Source organism: Ammospiza nelsoni, chromosome 8 (assembly GCF_027579445.1).
Source record: "Ammospiza nelsoni isolate bAmmNel1 chromosome 8, bAmmNel1.pri, whole genome shotgun sequence".
NCBI classification, from domain to species: Eukaryota; Metazoa; Chordata; class Aves; order Passeriformes; family Passerellidae; genus Ammospiza; species Ammospiza nelsoni.
Genome location: NC_080640.1, coordinates 12,353,787 through 12,370,424, shown reverse-complemented (window position 1 = coordinate 12,370,424; position 16,638 = coordinate 12,353,787). Strand labels below are relative to the sequence as shown.

Here is a 16,638-nt window from a genome sequence, read left to right as displayed (position 1 = left end):
ACAGCCTATATGAGGCCCCTTGAAGAAAACATCTTTTACATTGATTTGTAGTGCATGGAAATACTACACAGCCATAAAATATTTGCACTTGGGCTCTGCTTTTATGTCTTTTTTTTTTTTTTTTCCAGTATGAACTGTCATGAACTCTCTGAGAGTGGCTGCTTTGCTGCCTGTGGCTGTGCAGTGAGACAGGGCAGCTTTGCTGCTCATGGTGCTGTGCCCAGCGTTGCAGGAGGGGAAGCAGCAGTGCAGCAGCACCACGGTGGGAACACCCAGCTTGTGACTGTGGGGCTTTGGTTCAAAGTGGCTGCAGGTATTTGTGCTGTACCTGGGACCTGTGTAGAGAGGGACGAGATTAGGCTGGCCCTAATCTCAGCAGCACAGCTCGGAGCTGAGTGTCTGCAGTGACTGCTTGGGCTTGGTTTACGTGATTGTAAATGAGCAGGAATTCTGTAATGGTAATGAAAGTGTAGCGTGTTCTATGCATAGTTCTGATCTATACCAAGGAAATGATTAACTGGAGTTTCAGTGGATGTGAGAGGTCAATGGCTTATCCCAGCTGGGCAGTTTCTGGAAAAGGAGCTATGGTAAGAAGCGGGTCTGTTAATGCAGTGAGTCAGAAAAGCAAACATAACTTATAAATTATATGTAATCTTATGGCCAACAGTGTATCAGTTTATCTTTGAGGAGATAAGGATTATCAACGGACAGAGCATGGAAAGTTCTGGGTGTTTTTCTTCCTTATGTCCCACCATCTGCAGCACAGACAGATCAGCCATCACCCTGGGCAAGCTGTTTCTATTCCTCCTGAAGCATCAGATATTAGAAGAGGAGAGATTAACAAACTGCACATTTACAGGAGGATGATAAACAGAATTTTTGAAACAGCCCTAGACCATAAACCTAACTAGACTTAACTTGCTTTCTTTTGTTAGAAGACATATATATATTATTACGTTTCTCTGCTGACAGAGCCTACCTGATCACAGCAGAGCAAAAATGTTCTAAATCAAGAAAGAAATTTTAGATGCTTCCACAGCATGATTTTTTACTTTGATCTTCTCATTTCCTACCCACAACATCAACCTACAGTAGTAAGTTAGTTGTCTGTAGTAAAAAAAATGAAGTTGCAGAAGCACCAAGATGCAAAAAGAATAAGGTCAGAAATGCCTCCCTGCTGTCAAGAACATAACTATTGCACAGGCAAGTTGTTCCTGCCTGTGGATCAGAGGAGCTGCTGCAGGCTGCTGGAGGGAGGAGTGGCTGCTCCTGATGCAGGGATGACAGATCTCTTTCCATGGATTTGTCTGGAGCCTGGGGGTGCAGCTCCCAAGGCAATTCCTCCTGCCCAGCAGCTTCCAGGGGGGCTGCTCACCCCCTCTCTCCTCACCTGGCAGAAGGCAGCATATGGCTGCTTATGCTCTGCTGTTCTTATGTGCTTAGTGGGCTTATGGTCCAGAGGGGCTCGGGGGGATTTGCACAGGGAGAGGGCAAGGAGGGAAAGGATCTACATCCATGGGAAGTGGAGTGGTACCAGAGGTCTCTGTGTGTGAGAAGAGTAACTGAATTTTTGGGAATGACTGGCAGACATTGAGTAAACAGTGCCTAATTAGGGATCAGGAGCTGATTAAAGATTACACAGCATCGTAACTGAAGATATGAAATTTAAGAATTAATTTATAAGGAGAAGAGATTTCTTCTCAACAGCCTTGTGTCCATATAGAACTATATTCACACTTTTCTTCTTGGTATCATCTATTCTTCAACAAAGAAAAGGGCCTGATCAGCCTTGGTATTTTTTAAGTGCTTGCAGAGCCATCAGCTGGATTGCTCTTCCTGGAGATGGTGTGTGTGAGGATTTGACTCCTCAGCTCAGTCCTGCATGGCTGTCCTCTCCTTCTGCCTCTCCTGCATTTTGAGGGTCATTGTCACCTTCCTTCCCTCATCTGGCAGAGTCTTCTCTAGGCTCCGCACAGAGACGTTTTCTCATGCCTCTGTGTAATTTCAACAACAAACATTAGTTTAGCCTTATCCTTCCTGTAACAAATTAACAGATTCACTTCTCATCTGTAGTACTTAAATCTACTTTGACCAGCCTAGACTTTTGCTCTGAGTATTTTGCCTTTAAAAAAGAAATTACAAACAACTCAGGCTTATTAAAACTGAAGCAGAGCTCTTATTCTGTCACTCCTCAGCTCCTTTCATCTACTTTTTTCAAGCTTTACAAAAGTTGCCACGCTCCTGACTCTTACTGATAGTCAGAGCCTCAGCATTGTCTTCAAGCAAGCTTTTGTGAAGCCTCACTTCCAGGTTCTGAGCAGGGGCACCTGAGTTGAGGTGCTCAGCTGTGTTGCTAAAAAAGCCCCATCCCAGGCCACTGCCTGGCACTCCTGCAGAGGCTGCTGTCTCTGTGCATCCTGTTGGACTGGACACGTCTCTGTTCCTCAGCTGCAGCACTGCAAGAGATGGAGAGCAAAGGCACATCCCAGCTGAGCAGGGAGACAGAGGAAATGCCAGTGTCTCTCTGAGCTCAGCCTCCTAAAAGCCCTCAGACACAGCAGTGTGAGTCTTGCAGATCCCACTTGCATCTGTCCCATCTTCAGGACACAGCCTTTCTCCGTTCCTTTCTGTTCTGAAGCTTTGAATCATCTCTTCTGCCCTTGACAAAGTCTTGCTGTGCTTGTATTGATTACAAATTTCACCTGTTGCACCTATTTTCCTGCCCTTTGTCCTTGCTGTCACTTTTTGCATCTCTTCCATTAATTTAATTTTTCTTTCTGAAATGAAGAATCAGCTTCTTTACTTTGAGGGCTCCACACAAATGAACCACTCCCTTCCCACCACTTGTCAGTCAGGTTTGAAGGATGGATCCATTGCAGATCATCCTGCAAACAGCCCCAGCTTCTGCTGCCCAAGTTTTATACTGGCTGGAGGGAAGCTTCTCACAGATGCTGTAAAACCACCCTTGTTGTCTTTCATATCTCTCACTGTAAAGACAGCTTAGACAGCTTTGCATTTCAGGTTAAAAAAGAAGAAGGAGGACTGGTACTATCTCCTTTCCTATGCATGTGGTTTGTCTGCACCTGCCTCTTGTCGTGCAGTTTGCAATTTAAATGGAAAATCTTCCCCTGTGCACGAACCTCCTCGCTTGATACATCTTGTCACCTCTAAAATAGCACAGATGAAAAGAAAATAAGTTATGCTTTGGCTTTGACTTCTTTTGGAGTCGTGGATGGGAATGCTAGATCTGACCAGCTGGCTGAGATCCACCTTGTAGATACTTCCCTAATTCACTAAAGTTTAACCCAAAACACTCCTTAATTTGGATCTAGCACTCTACAATTAACCCTTTGCATTTGTATCATTGAATACCCCAACACTTGCAAAGTAATAGTCTCCTCCTGTGGAGAATCAAAGCTTTGCTTTGGCTTCTTGGTCATCTTGCCATGCAGACATGAGTTCTTCACTGTGGTGACAGCAATCTGACAGGGTCTTTGTCATCCCACAGGCCCAGGGAAAGCTGCATATACACTGGAAATACCTTATTACCTACTCCCTCCAGAGCAGCAAACATGTTTTAAAAGGCAGTGAAGATTTGCATTAATTTATGGTTCTCTTTCTTCTGTGTCAGGCTGCATGTGAGAAAACAAGGTTTGTAACCCCTTTCAAGTTTCCACTGGTGTTAAGCTAATGTTTATTTTTAGTAAACTGTATTTCAAATTGTGCTTTTAAGAATCCTTTTGCAAAGCCTAGCACAACAATTTCAATACGTTTTATCCTTCTGAGCTTTTTATTAACAAATATAAAAGGGTATAAAGGATTAGTGTAACTAGTTATTCTGTATTTCACTGATAATTTTCAAAAGTATGGGTCCAGCTCGAGAAATGGTAAGGATTACAAGCATTCATCTCAGCTGAATTTTTTCTCCCTGTGCTGCTACTAACTACCCAGCTTTGGGAAGGCTGTGTGGATGCTCCTTCAGGGCAGACCTTTTCTGCTGTGCTGTGTGGGTGTCCCTGTCCCCACACCCACACATGGTTCCCTTTTCTTCTTTCTCAAAATCCTTCCCTTTTAAGTGCTTATCCAGTAAGGCCACCTGCCAGATAAAGCACTGTCAGCCTCTCTTGATAAGGTAATAATTCTGAAACACTCTTCTCCACGCAGAGTGTGGTGTTTGCCCTGCCTGCTCCTTTCGCTTTCCCTTGCCTGCAGCACAGGTGCCTCTGTCCCACCCCAGACCTCTCCCTCTCCCCAGGTAGACACGAAAATATCATTTCCATTTGCTACTGCATGTCAGTCTTTGGGCTCTGTTTTGAAGTCTTGTTTTCTGTTTCTTTCAATTCTGAATGATAGTTATTTCACACACTTTAAGAAATTTAATACTTGCAGTCAGCTTCCAATCTGCAATGATTTTTTGCAGTATTCTCATAAGTACTCAGCCTGAGGATGTGCTGTTATAGCTTTGTGTAGCTACAAGCTAAGACTACCCAAAATGCTGGCAAGAAGAGGGTCTGGACTTTTTATTGCAAAACCAAGAGTTATATTAGAGGTGCAAGCATTATTTTATAGTAGCTATAGAAAGACATAGCAGTGAGCAATTAGTTTGTGTGAAGAGTATAGATAATTAGTTTCTATAGTTTGCATGTTTGGAGAGTACTGTTTAGTCATGCATCTCTGCAGCACAAACTGGCACATTCTTAAGATCATGTTTGCTTTTTTAGTGTCCTTCAGTCTGTCACAAAATAGTCCTGTATTCTATTGGTACTCTGATTCCAAATTTAGGAGTATTTCCTCCCAAACATGTGCATGATGCAGTGTGTATGTGCACACAAGGAAGAGGAAGCAGATGACTTGTGTTCAGTGGAGTGGTTGTTTTGAGCTGGAATGCTGCAGGCTCCCTGTTGGAAGGAAATGTGCCTGTCCATTCATTCAGGAACAAAGCTGCTGTCGTGGCTGTGCTGATCCTGCCTCAAGGCTTTCTGTAGAGTTTTGAGTGGAGAAAAATGTAATTTCTTCCATCCTTCACAGCCTTTCTCCCTCTTACCTTTCCTCACTGAATCATAGTGTGCTGGCCAATGCCTTCATTTCATGTGGGATCTCAGCTGGGGTTCTTATCAGTGCAGGAGAGAGGAGACTGGATGGGAGTTGGTGGAAAGATCCAGCTGGATCCCTGCTCAGGGGTGCTGGGGTATGAATTAGCAATGTGTGTGCCTGAGCTGTCACATGGCACAGCTGGATAGGGCACCCAGGCACATGGAGACAAAAATCAGTGGAGTTGCTGTTGCAAAGGAGGTATGAGAGAAATGGTCAGGTTGTGTAGGAGTCCTCTGGAAGTGGAAGATTGTTCCCTAGGTGTGACGGCTTTGATAGAGCAACTTTACAAGTGCTTTAGAACCAATTCTTGTGTTCTCTTCTCATCTGTGGCCTCAAGATGGCCTGTGATTTCAGTGCTGAGGTGCAGTCCCAATGTCATGCTCTGTACTGTCAGATTGTCCAAACAGGAGTCTTCAGTATCCTTGCAGTTTTTTACTGCAGAAGATCCTCTAAAATCCCTTGCTGGTTTACAGTTTAAGGATTTGGCTACCTTTGTTTTGTTTTACCTATACTTTCTATGTTAAGTACCTCTGCTTTTTTTTTTTTTTTTTTTTTTTTTTTTTACTTGAAAATTTCCATATTACTGACAGTATATTTGAAGCCCTTTTTTTCCCCATTCTGCTTTCAGATTCCATTGGTGGGTCGTTTTCAGCTTCCTCCCACCGATGCCACCACAAGCAGAAGCACTGTCTCCCCATCCCACAGTGTGGAACTCTGTCCATCAGCCCTCTGCTGTTCCATCCTCACACAAAGGGATCCCAGATCATCATGGACACAACACAGAAGGCAGTGAAGCGCCAGGCTAGCTTCTGCAATGCCATCACCTTCAGCAACAGGCCCATTGTTATCTATGAACAAGTCAGGCTTAAGGTGAGTAGATTATACCTTCCCTTTTGGCCAGGGGATCTGCTGGGACTGAATGCTGGGGTGTAGGCGGCTTTGGTGCTTGCAGCAGATCTTTAGCCCTTCCTTGAAAAGTGCAGTAGTCAGATCTTGGACTTAAAGGTCTGCAGTCTTCATTGGTACTTCTGCTTTTGTCACTGTAGTTCTTGGAGCCATAGGTACAGACTACTGTAGAAACTGAGAGCAAAAGGGAAATCCACCTCCCAAAAATACTTACATTGATGTTAGACAAGTACAACAGATTAAATTGAGATCACTTGGAAAGCCAGGAGATAAGATGTCAAAAAGGACCCAGAAGTGAAGGTTCTTACTCACATGCATGGGAGGAAAAACAAAAGAGTTTGGAGGAAAGAAGGAAAGGAGCAGTCAGTGTGATCACTGTTGCTGTCTGAGAAAAGGACCTTTCTGGCAGCCTGCTGATTGCTTTGTTGAATCAGTCACCTGATAGCATTAAGATCAGCGGAGAGAACATTGCAGGGATCACATTTTTCTGACTGGCACAGGCTGATTTCACTTCCTTTGTGTCTGTGGTGGCCTGGAGGATGGAGTTTGTACCCCTGGTACCAGGCCATGCTGCAGCTGGCATGGGAAATCCAGCTTGTCTAAGACAACGTGCCTCCATGAACACCAGGAGCTGCTTTCTGATGAAGAAACTCCTCCATGTCCTTAGGAACTGAAGCACTTTTCAGGTTATTAGCATCTACAGATACTTTCCAATCTTTGTGCCCTCTATTTTATGGGACTGCATTTCTCTGTTCATAGCCAATCTCATGCCTTTATTGGCACAAAAAAGGTCATCTTTGGCCACTTTTGTTCGTGGCACACGAGTGATCTGACTGCAAATCCTTCATTTGTGCAGAAAGAGTTTTCCAGAAGGTTTGTCAGCATATAGATACATGGTTTGAATGATCTTGCTGTTGCCCATTTTTAGAGGTCCTGGAATGCTGGGTCCTGCAGCAGCATTTCAGCCTTCCCTGCCTCTTCCCTCACAGCCAGCAAAGAATGAGGAACATGCTTCTTTTTGTAAATCTGGAGATTTCAGTGATTTCAGGCTCAGGCCCAGAGATAGAAAATCCCCACTACAGGTTTGTTATGCTTCCTGTGGAGCTCTTACTGCTTCTATCCAGGCTGGAAGCCCAGCAGGAGTCTCTCACATTGCCTAATGAGATTTCTCCCATGTTGGCCAGCAGTTTGGACAAGCAACTGTGACAAATAATCTGGGAGAAGATGAAAGCAGCATTTCACTTTTGAAGACAACATCAAAGATTTGAGTGGATTTAGTGGTTTAGGCAAAGGTTCTGGGTTATTTCTTCCTCATTCTGAAACAAGGTAGCTATCTCTGGAAATTCACACTTGTTTATCTGTGTGTATTTGGGGATTTTAGCTTACATAACATATGTGAAGGATATGCATGCAAATCTGCACAGGAGATTTATGAGCAGAGCTCCTGCTGACTCCAGTGGGAAGGTCTCATGGGAGTAATCAACAGGCTTTAGCAGAACTTGTGCTCTAGGGAGGGATGAAATGGGAAAACATCCTTGCTGTTGTATGATAAATCCATCCTGCAACTGCCTCGCTGTTGTTTGTGCTTGTGGAAAACAGCACCTTAGACCTTCTTACCAGCCACACACTAACCATGAGCCCACTCATTCAGGTCCTATAAAGTCTAAACTCCCTCTGGAAAACTGAGGGAAGAAGTAAGGAGATTTCATTCTGTTTATTAGCTATTGTATCTCAGGTTTTACACTGACATTATTTTGCAGATATGGGAATATGGCTGTCAAGCAGCCTCCGAGGTAAATGCTTTCTTCCATGTAATTTGGGGCATTGCTAGGAAGTGTAGCTCTCAAAGACAGCATAAGGCAGTAAAGATCAGGAGCCTGTAAAATTTGTAAAAGCAGAATGGTCTAGCAGTTTGCATGTTGATTCTGTATTTTCCTCCCCTTCTGGTACCCAGTGGACCTCCCAAGCTTTTCTGCTAGCAGTGGCTGCTGAAAAGAGAATTTGATCCATCATTAACTGTTGCCTTTTTTAGCAAAACTGTGTGCCCTTTGTCCAGCTGTGTCTAATTCTTGGCAGGCTTTATACTTGATTTTAATTTGGATATTAGTTTGCCTGTGGTCAGACTGTATTGAGAACTGTTTATAGGTGCTGATTAATACATGGAACATGTGCAGCCTCAATTACCATATGAATATTTACTTCACGCTGCCCGTGATTGCTGTGAAGTATTGGCAAGAGGCTGAATTGTACAAATGACAATGAGGCCATATTTATCTTAGACCCAAAAGCTTTTAGGGCTTGCAGTAAATTTGCTGCAAAAAATAACCCAGGCTTCTTCTTGGAGTGTGTTATGTTTCCCTGTTTTGTCATGTGCACACCCTGTTAACCCCACTTCTACTGGGGACATGCATGATGCCATCCCACCATGGCGAGATATATAAAATAGCAAATCTGCTTCAGTCCTTTTTAGTGTCATCCCAGTGTCCACCCCACAAACAGAAGCTTCCCGTGGTTCCTGAGGGGGAGGTCAGTGCTCAAGTGTTTCATGTAAACAGTTCAGGTGCCTGGATGGACTGAGTAGGGATAAAGAGCAGCACTCCCTTAACTGAAAACTTGTCCATTGATTACTTTTTTCTGAGCTCTGAGTTATTTTCTCTGATACTTTAATTATAAAAGAGAAATCTCTGGGCTTTGAACAATGTCTTTGTTGTAAGATTATTGTGACCCCAAGGGCACGTACTTCAGATTTGCCTTGGAGAAATATGTAAAAGAAGAACACAGTATTTACAAATTTGATTAGCAGGGAATTCAGAAGTCCAAAGAAAACATCTTGTAGAATTCCTTGGTGAAAATTCTGTGCTTCCAGGCTGGGACATGTGCGGCTGCTGCCAAGCTTTTGAGAACAAAGTCCTGCAGTCCTGGACAGTTCAGTCTCTGTCATTGCCATTCATCTGAGCCATTAGTGCTTTGGCAGAGCATAAAATTATGGAAAGGTAACAAGTTTTTTGTGGCCCCTGGTAGGTAGGTGGTACCTCTCCATGTTTCTGCCCTTGCCCCGTGGCCAGCAGTGGAGTTGCTTGAGGCTGCCAAGGCATTGACGGAAGATGACTATCTCAGGTGCTCTTGTGTTTGCTGCAGGTTCAGAGTGTGAACAGATGCTCTGATTGTGGGCCAGCTGGCATTCAGGAACTGTCCTGGCCCCACATCAGAGTTGGATACACCATCCTTAGATCTTTCATGTCAGTCCTCAAGCTGACAGGCTGAACCCCTTTGAGAGGAACAATTCCTAACAGGTTCATACTCAAGTAATAAAATGAGAGGAAAAACTTCACCAAGGACATCACCTGAGGACCGTACTAACTCTGGAAGACTCCTTGCTTCCATGGGAAAAAAAAGAGACCTTATAACTGGGTAGTAGTGTTTCAATGAGCTGCATGTATTTAGGACCTGCTGCCTGCTCCCCACAGGTCCCCTGCTGGCCAGGGCTCAGCTCTTGTGAGTAGAAGCTGATGACTCTGGAGGTATCTGTGATCCCTTGTCCTGCTGTCTGTCAGGTGCAGAAGGATGGGTATAACACATGAACCATTCCAAAAACCACAGCAGATGTTCCTGACCCTGACACACTGAGCAATTGCATACTGGCAGGTTGGGGTGTAGTTATGCACAACATATTTCACAAAACACTATTCACAGCTGAAATAAGTAGGTTTTCTCAATCATAAGATAACATCTATTGTTGCTTCAAAATTTTGTACTTAACGAAGTCAAATACTTTATATTATGCTTTCCCACACACAAGTTCTCTGCTGTAAGGCTGTGATTTCAATATGTCATCCAATATGACAAGTTAAATAAAGGAAAGACTGTCTTTTACTTGCCTGAGAAGCCCAGAAAACCCTGTGGAGATAACTGTGATTCTGGAGCTTTTCTTTCAGGTCAGAGAGATGAGAGACCCCATCATCTGAGCACCATGTGGGAAGAGCTCTGCTGGGATTAAAGGTCTTGTGCCCATTTTTGGCACATTTTGTGCGATGGTTATTCTTAGACCAAAAGGAATTACCCTAGAAATAGAAATGAATCATCATGCAGCTGTAATTACATTTCACCTATCCACATAGATTTAATTTGATTTATTTGGTTTTAAATATGGGCATCGTATCCTAAGTGTGCAGCAGCATTGCTGTGTGCAGCCGAAAAAGCTACAGCAGTGTTGGGTGGGTAAAATGTTTCCTAAATCTGGTGGGGCTATCTGCACGCTGGCCACCAGTGTTGGATGCACAAATCCTGTGGTGCGTGAGTTGGTGTTCAGTGGCCAGCCTGTCATTGCTGTGTTGTCTTTGCAGATCACCAAAAAGCAGTGCTGCTGGAGCGGGGCCCTTCGGCTGGGCTTCACTTCCAAGGACCCATCGAGGATCAACCCCGACACCCTGCCGAAGTACGCCTGCCCTGACCTGGTTTCCCAGAGCGGCTTTTGGGCCAAGGCTCTGCCCGAGGAGTTCGCAAACGAGGGGAACATCATTGCCTTCTGGGTGGACAAGAAGGGACGGGTGTTCTACAGGGTGAACGACTCCCCTGCCATGCTCTTCTTCAGCGGCGTGAGGACGGCAGAGCCCCTCTGGGCCTTGATCGATGTCTACGGGCTCACCCGGGGCGTGCAGCTCTTAGGTGAGTGCCTGGGAACAAGCTCAGGGGTGATGCTAAGGCATCCCTAACAGAGGATGACACTGCCTGTCCCCTCTCTGTGATGGGACAAGTACAGGGAAACAGCTGTCCTTCCTCCCCAGAGTGTCTCGGGATCAATTTGAAACTTAGCAGGTAAATATAACCTCAGTGGGAGGTGGGAAACAGCTCCTACAACATACACTAGAAGCCATCTCTAAGTAAGTGGATTTCTGCTCAGATGTGTAGCTCTATCAGAGAATAGCCTGGAGTGTGTCATATACCTCATAATACTGTATTTTTATATCATCTTGTGCTTTCCCTGTGCCAGAGTGGGGAAGTGCATTTTATGCACTGTGGTTAAATCCTTCCTGGATGGCACTGTTACGATTTTCTGTCAGGTTTATTGGACAGATTTGAAACATGACTATCTTTCAAATTACCTGAGTCTGTGGCTGGTTTTTCCAGGATGTTTTCACAGAGGAGTTTGATTTGTCCTCTGGAGCCTGAAGGTTGCATATACAGCAGGGGTTGGAGGGTGAGGAGTGCTGAGTGTCTGTGTCTTTTGCCATGAAGATAGCTTGGTATTCATGAGGACTCAGTCCCAGATGTGCAGGCTGTCAAGGTTTGGGCTATTTGAGTTTATGCATCTTAAAGAGCTGAAAAGGATCTCTGAGGACTGAAGGGCAGCAAGGTTGCTGGGGGACCAGGAGTGTCAGCACACACCCTTAGAGGTGGCTTTGCATTGTCACTGGGAGGCAAATTGCAGCACTTCTCCATGTAACAGTGGTTTCATGGGTCTTTTTACCATGGAAAAGGTTAGATGGTACCTTCAGGAGCTGAAGTTCCTTCTGAAGATGAGATGATCTGAGGCTGAGAGAGATCCTAGCTTTTTTCTGCCATATACAGCTTCATGCTGTATATCAAAAACATCAATTAAACTTCCTTATGACAGTTCTACCTCCTTCCTGCATTCTGTGCTCTATTAAAAAATATGGTGGCAGGACTACCCATAGCAATCAACACAGCAAGGAAGAGGGATGTTCAGGAGATGAAGAAATGAGACTGATCTTATTGCAAAAAACTCCTGGCCTGAGATTGCACAAGGCAGAGGAATTGAAGAATTTCTTAGCTGCTTTTTCTTTTTTTAGGTGCAGAAAGATTTATCTTTTGTTGTGAATCAGCTTGAATCAGAGCCACTAGTCAACTGTTCATAGGCCAAGGTGGTGATATTTGAATTGGGATGGAGAATTTGGGCAAATGTCATGCCAAGGGTTCAGTTAGGAAGAGCTTACAAATGACTCCAAGTCCTAGGGCTGTACTTGTGAGATTTGGCTCCTCAGAACCACTCTGCCTGATTAATGAGGGTCCATAACTCTGGATTATGTGTTTCCTTTCAAAACGCCCGAAAATCCATTTCCTATCCATCATCTGCCCCTGCATTGTCCCAGCATCTTCCACATCCCCTTTCACAAGGAAAATGTGACTTCTGCCAGCCACTGGCTTACCTCTAGTCCAAGAGGCTCCTGACTCTTTGGTGAAGTCCCTGAATGAAGCAAGCAGCTTCTGAGTTTACACAGTTGGCGTGGAGCTCAGATATGTATTTATAGCTTGTTCCAGCAGCCTTCAGCAGGCTTTGAGCCTGAAACTGTGCTGAAACAGCTTCCACCCGAGTCCTCTCCATCTCCATTCATTATTAAACAGCACTAAAAGTCAGAGAAGGGAAATCATCAGCTGTGTTGCCCCTGGATCCTATAGACATTCCCGTTACTATGCTCTGCATGCCTGCTGGAGTGTAGCAGACCACACATATAGCACAGGACAACTTGCCAAAAACTCCCAGGACTTGACAAATGAATTTCATAGCTTAGCTACAAACATATGGTCGAATTCAGCCTGGTATGGCATGCAGGGCATCTGATGGAGGCTGGGGATGCTGGAGCAGTATGTTGAACAGAAGAGCCTAGCATTTCAGATTCCAGCTCAGTGATTTATTACCCCCTAACCCCAAACATATTTCTATTTCACTATTTTCTCAATGCTTGTAGGGTTACAGGGTCAAACTGAACCTCTGCACAGTCTCCATTTGCTTTTATGCATAAGGATCTCACCAAAAACTTTACCATTTCTGGTGTCTTTCTGTTTATTGCAGAATTACTCCCTTCTCACTCCCAGTAATGTAACTTCACTTCCAAAGTGAGACTTAACAAAGGAAAGACCTGCAGCAGTAATTCTTGTGTCACTGCAAGATCCCGGCTCTGCAGGGAAATGGACAGTGTGCATTTGTGTTCCCAGAAGTGACAGCATCCAAAACTGCACATTTTGATTTGCTTTTCTGCATTACACTGGCAAATCACTTCCAGCCCAAATAAGGGACTCAGTAAAATGGGGTAATGACTAAGGCTAGTGACTCTGTTCCTGTCTTACAGATCTAATAAAGACAGATTGAATGAAGGGAGGCCCAAAGCCTGTGAGAGTTAAGTGACTTGCCAGAGCAAAAGGTGTCACCTGCCATCATCCATGTTACCCAGCTCAGTCCTGCCTCTCTAGCCGCATCGCAGGCATTGCACAACATTCTGGCATCACTGAAAACCAGCTGGTTTGTACCTTAATTTTTCATTTTCCTCTGCTTATGGCTTTAGTGACAGCATCAGCCTTAGTGACAGTTACCCACGTGTCAGTACTGCTGTCACTGCACAGGTGCATGTGGCTGTCACAGATGTTCCTGGGTCTGACTGCCCTTGCTGTATGTTCAAAGGCACAGCCCTTTAAGCAGCTTCTTTGCCAGCTGGATTTTGAAATGAGCCAGGTGAAAAGATTTGCACAGTCCACTGCTCTGCAGCCAAGGGGAGCTGGAGCTGAGCTGGGACCATGGTTTGCTGTCACTGCTGGAGTGATTCAAAAGCAGGGACTGGTTTAAATCTACCTTGAGTTGGCTTCAGTGGTGACAGTCACAGGTGAGAGGCTGCTCCTTGCTCTCCTCTACCCTTACTCTCTCTCTACATTCTAGAGATGAAAAGGCTTAAATTCACCCTGGAATCTGGTGTCCTCTGACCACAGGGTCTCAGCTGGTTTTCTGCTACAATGTAAGGGCCCTCATAGAGGAGTCTGTGGCAATGGAGTGCATGCATGTGCTGTGTTTTAGGGCATGAGTTTCAGTGTAGGTGCAGGCTTACATGACCTGTAAACATGCCCTTATACAGTGACTCTCCTGCTGACATGCTCAACTTGCAGGCAGGGTGGTTTACAGCTCTGCTTTCCTTTTTGGGCAGCTAGTTTTGCACAAGTGCACTTTTACATTCCAGGGTAATTTAAAGTAATATTTACTAAAAATGTGGCTTGTCCTTATGGTATCACTTCAAGATACACACATGCTCATTCACACTTTTAAAGAGTCCGAGAAAAATGGAATATAAGCAATCTGCTGTCTGCTGCTATAATAAAGCATCAAAAAAAAAGGAAAGGAAAGGCCCAGCTGTTTAAATTCTGGAGTCTTCAGAGCTGTGGAGGAAGGATGGCAGCTCATGGGAACCAAGTGGTGATGTTTCATACTAACCTGTTTCTTTCAAGCACTGGGCTTGAGCCTGGCATGTGCACTTTCCATGGATTCACTGCAGGACAGCAAGGTTGGCAACTTCCCTCAGTCACGTGTGCAGCACAGCATGAGTGTTCTCAGCATTTTCCTTTACCTTTGGTGGGGGATTATAGAAGAGGTTTGCCTCTTCTATATGGTGCCTTTTTGAAAATCACAACATTTTTTTTCCTTTTTGAAAATCACCCTGTTTTTTGGGCAGTGACATTGCAGCACAACACTGCAGAGTGGTTAAGATGGGAAAGGCCCTATGAAGATCATCTAGTCCTACCACCTACTGTCTTTTCTTTCAAAGCACAATGCAGGTACTCTACAAGTACAGAAAAATAGGGCTGCAAAACAGTTATGATTCCAGCATACTTCACTTCTCATCCTGTTTTTCCAGTGAGAAAATGTTAGGTACAGTCTGCTAATTTTCCTTGGTCCCATTCTCTGCTACTATGATCAGCAATCACACCCCTTCACTGTTTATTACTCTGTTCACACTCTTCTCCCATCCATCACTATTTTCATTCATGCAGTATTTCAAGAGTATTCTCGGTCTTTTACCAGCACAGGCTTTGAAAATCAAGGATAATTTTATTTAGATTGGCACACTGAGAGGCACCTGTTAAAAGCTAAGTCTCACCACATCTTGTAAATATAAAATATGTGAAAAACTAGTAAGACTGTGCAATATTGGAAAATTTTAAATGCATGTGTATTGAATGTGCATATTAGATTTGCCTGAAGTAGAAACATATATAGTATAAATATATATTTCAGTCATAAATATATGTACAGATCCTGGGAGAATTAAATGGAAAATGGAAATTCTGTATATTGTATTAGATATTTGAGAAATCTCATTTCACCAGATCCTCTTCCTACCTTCTTATTGTTTGATGTTTGCAAAGTATTAAGTCAAAATGTGAACTGATCCTGGATGGAAATGTACCCATCTCATGCCTCAAGCTGGTGTCTCTTTGACAGGGAAGTTACACATTTTTTAGGGAAAGAAAGAAATGTTTTTATTTCTTCATGCCTGTCACTTCTTACGTAGTTCGAATCTCTAGCTCCTGGCCACCTCTAGAAGAAACATTAAATAAGCCTCAAATGAGGTAGATTTATGGGCAAATTTCAGGTGTTAATGGTATAAGACTGTTGATAAATCTAACTTATTGCATGCATCTGCAGTTTTACTGTGTGGTTATTACTGTTTTATTTTCCAAGTGCAAAGCTTATTTTCCATTGCCCACGGGAATCCATTTTGTTGCTATTCTGACACGTGCAAATAAGCAGACTGATGTGCCAGGAGTGCTTTGCACTAAACAAAATTGGATAATCAGATATGACTGCAGTGTATTTTTATAGGGTATTGTTGAAAGTGGAAGCTATAAACAATTAATCCTTTTTGTGGAAGTCTGTGACTATCTGATGGAAAAGCATAATAAGTGCTTAAACAGAGTCCCACTTAATGAAGGCAAGAGACACAAGACCTGCAAGCAGTCAGTTGTCTTTGTTTTTCCCCATCTCCTAAGGGGAGAGAGAATTTAAATTGCTCATAAAGTTTTATTGTCTGTAGCTGTTGTCTCTATGGCAGCTGCAGGAAGCTCTCTAACACAGCTGAAAATGTGAAAACAGTTTAATAAATAACTTATCTCTTGCCATTTTAATCAATCCCTGTTTTGCCCTAGCACCTCTGGAGGGAAGTGTTTTCCAGATGCAGCAGGCACCCAAAGTAGCCCACAGACCCAGGCAGCCCCTTGTACTTGAGGGTCCGTCTGTCCTCCAGCTCTGTCTGTCCAGGTTGTGGTGATGAGCCTGCTGGACACAGCACTTTCAAGCAAGCCAGATCTCCTCTTGGCCGTGTGAATGCAGTGGGGATTTTTGTTCTCTGTGTGTTTGTCTGCCAGCAGTGGAGAGTTGTGCCCATGAGCTGGGGAAGGCAGCGTCCGCCTGCCCTCGCGGTCAGCACGGGGCGTTTGGGATGAGCAGCAAGTGGCAAACACCAAGGAAGTCAGAACAGGCTGATGCCAAGTGGAATAAGGTCCCTGAGGGGTCAGCGTTTCAGGCTCCACCGGGTCTGGATGAGGTGTTGGATTTCAAAGTCCCACAGAGGCTCTGCAGGTTGCTGGTGTTTCCTCAGCACTGCAGTCGGATAGCTGCAGTGCTCAGCACTGCTGCTGTCACCTGAAGCACCTTTGCCTCAGCAGGAGCTCTTGGCATTGCCACAGGTGCACAGAAAGGACAAAATCTGACACATGATGTGCTATAAGGCGCTTTGTATCAACAAAGCGTCCACCTCAGCGTCAGGAGAGCCTGCAAGGGCTCCTGGGTAGGAATAAATTTAAAAGGGATTAGTCTGGCTTTTATTTTCCAGACTGAGAAAAATGGAGGCTGCTGCA

General features: G+C 44.3%; 1 protein-coding gene across 1 annotated transcript in view; it reads left to right on the top strand.

Moving 5' to 3' along the window:
* NEURL1 (neuralized E3 ubiquitin protein ligase 1) overlaps positions 1-16,638 on the top strand; it is a 141,277-nt gene that overhangs the window by 74,737 nt on the left and 49,902 nt on the right. The window contains exons 2-3 of the mRNA XM_059477062.1: positions 5,723-5,964; positions 10,344-10,665. Coding sequence (XP_059333045.1) covers positions 5,723-5,964; positions 10,344-10,665 — 564 coding nt within the window. The remainder of the gene's footprint in view (positions 1-5,722; positions 5,965-10,343; positions 10,666-16,638) is intronic.